The 4,532-nt window shown below is 50.6% G+C and overlaps 1 protein-coding gene across 1 annotated transcript; it reads left to right on the top strand.

Annotated features, from left to right (window-relative positions):
- Positions 1-438: 438 nt before the first annotated feature.
- LOC134372575 (mitochondrial proton/calcium exchanger protein-like) lies at positions 439-2,622 on the top strand. The gene has a single exon (XM_063090036.1). The coding sequence runs from the start codon at positions 439-441 to the stop codon at positions 2,620-2,622; it is 2,184 nt and encodes a 727-aa protein (XP_062946106.1).
- The last annotated feature ends 1,910 nt before the right edge of the window (positions 2,623-4,532 follow it).

The raw sequence follows: 4,532 nt of genomic DNA, 5'->3' as shown, positions 1-4,532 counted from the left end.
AGAAGTCAATTGCAATGAACAGTTAGCATTTGAAATTAAAAATACAATACCATTTACAAAAGAAAAAAAGAAAGAAAGAAAAAGAAAAAGAAAGAACTACTTAGGAATAAATCTAACAAAATACGTACAGGATATAAATGATAAATGAAGAAAGGATATAACTAAGGAAGGCCCTCAAAGATCTAAAGAGCTAAAGGAACGCAGAGCGCAGGCGCGGCAGGGCCCAATGGGGCGGCAGCCGGGCAGCCCCTCCCCCTCCCTGCGCCCTCGCCCCGCCGGAAGTTAGTGCCGAGAGCCGGCCACTGCAGGTGCCGTGTCTTTGAGCTGAGCACCGGCAGCCTGGAGCCAACCGCCACCAACTGTCAGCACAGGCCAGGCCGAGGTGACGCAGGGACACGGAAGAGCCTCGGTGGAGGTGGCGGTAGCAGCAGGAGAGACATGGCGCCCATCTTCCTGAAGAGCTGCCACTGCCCGGCGCCCGCCAGCCTCGCACCGCCCGGCGCCGTGGCCCCAAGAATTAGTTCGGGGGATCGTGCTCGTCTCAGTCGTGCCAATACCTTGGGGCTGAGAAGTGGCGCGACTGTTCCATTTGGCTGCAGGGCGTCCGTGCACCTTGTGTACCCCTCCTTCAGAGGCCATCACCTCAGCAGTTGGCCTCCGAGTCCCCTCCGAGGCTGGCGCATGGTGGCGATTACACCATGTTTGGTTGTCAGACGACCTCAGGACCTTCCTGTGCGCTGCTGGCACTCGTCGCTCCCCCTTGGCGATGACTCTGTAGTGAAGTCCCCCAAGTCCCTCAAGGATAACAAAAAGCTGGAGGAGGGTGGCCCCGTGTACAGCCCCCCCGTGGAGGCGGCAGTGAAGAAGTCCATCAGGCAGAGGGTCCTGGACGGGCTGAAGCACTACTACCACGGCTTCCGCCTGCTCTGGATCGACAGCAGGATCGCTGCCCGCACGCTCTGGAGGATTCTCCAGGGCCACACCCTGATCCGCCGGGAGCACAGGCAGTTTGTCCGGGTCTGCGCCGACCTCTTCCGCCTTGTTCCGCTCCTTGTCTTCGTGGTGGTGCCGTTCATGGAGTTTCTGTTGCCCATCGCTGTGAAGCTCTTTCCTAACATGTTGCCATCCACATTTGAGACCCAGTCCGTCAAGGAGGAGAGGCTGAAGAAGCAGCTGCGGGTCAAGCTGGAGCTGGCCAAGTTTCTCCAGGACACCATGGAGGAGATGGCCATGAAGAACAAAGCAGCCAAGGGGAGCGCCGCCAAAGACTTCTTTGTGTTTTTCCAGAAGATTAGAGAGACGGGGGAAAACCCCAGCAACGAGGAAATCATGCGTTTTTCCAAATTATTTGAAGATGAGCTGACCCTGGATAACCTCACGCAGGCACAGTTAGTTGCACTGTGTGAGCTGCTAGAGCTCCAGACCATAGGCACCAGCAACTTCCTGCGCTTCCAGCTCACCATGAGGCTGAGGTCCATAAAGGCTGATGACAAGCTGATTGCTGAAGAAGGAGTGGACAGCCTGAACATCATGGAATTGCAGTCGGCGTGCCGGGCTCGAGGCATGCGGGCGCTCGGGGTCGCGGAAGACCGTCTGAGGGCCCAGCTAAAGCAGTGGCTGGATCTACACCTGCATCAGGAGATCCCCACATCACTGCTCCTATTGTCCCGAGCCATGTACCTCCCAGACACCCTTTCGCCTGCAGACCAGCTCAAATCCACGTTGCAGACCCTTCCAGAGATCATAGTGAAGGGAGCCCAGGTGAAAGTGGCTGAGGTTGAAGGTGGCCCAGTGGACAACCAGGCAAAGCTGGAGGCCACACTACATGAGGAGGTGGCCATCCAGCAGGAGCACCAGGAGGAGAAACTACAGAAGCTCTCCCAAGTGTTAAAGAAAGTGGCAGAAGCTGCCCCTGAGAGGGCAGTGGCTGAACAGCAGCCAGAAATGCCAGATGTGATCCTGCCATCAGAGGACCTGAAGGACACTGCCCCTCTGCTGGAGGTCTTGAATGAAAAGGAAATAACTAAGGAAGAAATTGACATACTCAGTGATGCCTGTTCTAAACTGAAGGAGCAAAAGAAGTCACTAACCAAGGAGAAGGAGGAGCTGCAGCTGCTGAAGGAAGACGTCCAGGACTACAGTGAGGACTTGCAAGAGATCAAGAAGGAACTTTCAAAGACCAGTGGAAAAAAATATGTGGAAAAATCTAAAGCCAGCAAGAGATTGACAAAGAGAGTGCAGCAGTTAATCGGGCAGATAGATGGCCTGATCTCACAGCTGGAGACAGTTCAGAGCACCAGCAAGCTGGGCCCAGCAGAGGGCTCACCTGCGGGAGAGAACATCATCAGTATCACAGATTTCATCAACTCCATGAAGCAAGTCAAGGACATTCCAGAAAAGAAGCTGATCAGCTTGGCCTCAACACTGGATAAAAATAAGGATGGCAAGATCAACATGGACAGCCTCATCAAGGTGATTGAGCTGGTGGACAAAGAAGATGTTCACATCTCCACCAGCCAGGTGGCTGAGATTGTGGCAATGCTGGAGAAGGAGGAGAAGGTGGAGGAGAAGAAGAAGGCTAAGGAAAAGGCTGAGGAGGAAGCTGTAGAAGTGAAGAATTAGGGCTGGCCTTGCCTCTCAGGCACGTGTCTGCCTCTATCCTGCTGCACCAGCTGCTGTGATAAGGACCATGCTAGTGGTAACTTTCAGGTGATTCTTAGTGAAATCTAATATTTTGTCTGGAATAAAGCAGAAACTTCCATAAAAGAAAAAAAAGAAAAAAGAAATGGAGAGAGATTCTATGTTCATGAATAAGAAAATTCATATTGTTAAAATGTCAGTCTTCCCAACTTATTCTATACATTCTTCCCAACTTGTTCTATAGATTCAACAAAACCCCAATTAAAGTCTCAGTGAGTTATTTTGTGGATATTGACAATAACCAACACAATTACTGAAAAAGAACAAAGTCAGAGGACTGACACTATTCAACTTCTGTAAAACTTACTATAAAGCTACTGTAATCAAGACATGTGATACAATCTTGACTCCATCACTCAGTTGCTGTGTGACCTTGGGTCTGTCACTTAACCTCTCTGAGCCTCTGTTCCCTCAACTGTAGAGTGGGGACAATAATAGTGACTACCTTATGGGTAGGGTGTTACAAAGATGAAATAACATTCCATGGGAAGTGCTTCACATATTCCCTGGCTAGAGGTAAGGCCTCAATAAACATTCCCTGCTTGTGTTGTTAGTAAGAAAGAATGAATGCAGTACTGAGCCCCAGCTGTGCACCACCTCCTGCTGTTCACTGGGGACTCAGAAGCTAAAACACAGGTTCCATTCCAGGACTCACTGTCCGTGACACTCTCACACTTACCAACCTCGTGGGGCAGGAGACACTGGCTCTCTGCAGGTGGATCACAAAGTGAGGCAGGCTCAGCTGAGGGGTGAGGCTATGAAGGAATTCTGAGATAGGGCATTTGACATAGGCCCCAAAGCTGGGGTTCATACCAGACTGAGAACATGGCTGAGCAAGGCTTGGAGCATGGCTGAAGCATGGCACGTTCCAGGACTGGTGAACAGTCTGGTGCACATCATTGGCCCCAGAGAGAATCAGGGCTATAAAAGGCAGGGTGCAGGGGTCACTTGGCCCAATCCTCTCGCTTTAGAGATGAGGAAACAGGCCCAGACAGGGAGGAAGAGACCTCTCAGTTGCTTCACTGCTAGGGCTGTTTTCATCATGGGGCCTAATGAAGTTAGACAATGAGAGCTTTGATGAGGAAGAAGGGTAGTTTAATGATGGTGATAATGATGAAAACATATTTATTAACTCATATGTGCTAAGCATTATTCTAGGGGCTTTATGACGGTTATTTTATTTACAAAATAACCCTATGGGGTAGGTACTATTATTCCCATTTTATTGCTGAGGAAACTGAGGCACAAAGAGGTTTGCTCAGCCAGTTGCATCAGGACTTTCTGTTCCTTGCAGCTGAAACCATTCTTGTTGGTGAGAATATGAACCCCAAACCTCTCAACATGCCATTCAAGGCTAGGACCCTGCAGCCCTGTTTCTTGTCAACATCCTGTCCTGGAGCCAGAGTCGATAACCTGCTATTCCCAGTAAGGGCCGTGTTCTCTGGGGTCTCTAAACGTTTGCATTTGCTTTTTCCTTTGAAGGGGCCTCCCAGGTAGACACCCTGGGAGGGTGTCATAGCACCCATCTGTGTGGCCACCAATGCCCTTGTCATCCAAGCTTGTTGCTTACTAGTTTATGTATCTGACTTATTTCCTGGACTGAGAGCTCTGGACTGAGGGCAAGACCCGGTCACATTCATTTCTGTGCCCTTGCCACCAGCACAGAGCCCGGTCCAGAGCACACACACTCTCTAAGTGGCTATGTAATGAATAAGTGTATGGGAACCATCTGAGACCCCTGGGGTTTACAAGGGGTATTGGAGAGGCGGTGTTCAGGACAGTAGCATTAATATCCGCAAGCATTAATGAGCCACTCACTACAGGCTAGGTAC

The sequence above is a fragment of the Cynocephalus volans genome, chromosome 3 (genome assembly GCF_027409185.1).
Source record: "Cynocephalus volans isolate mCynVol1 chromosome 3, mCynVol1.pri, whole genome shotgun sequence".
In the NCBI taxonomy this organism is placed as follows: domain Eukaryota; kingdom Metazoa; phylum Chordata; class Mammalia; order Dermoptera; family Cynocephalidae; genus Cynocephalus; species Cynocephalus volans.
Note: the sequence above shows the minus strand (reverse complement) of the source record. Positions and strands in the feature narration are given on the sequence as shown.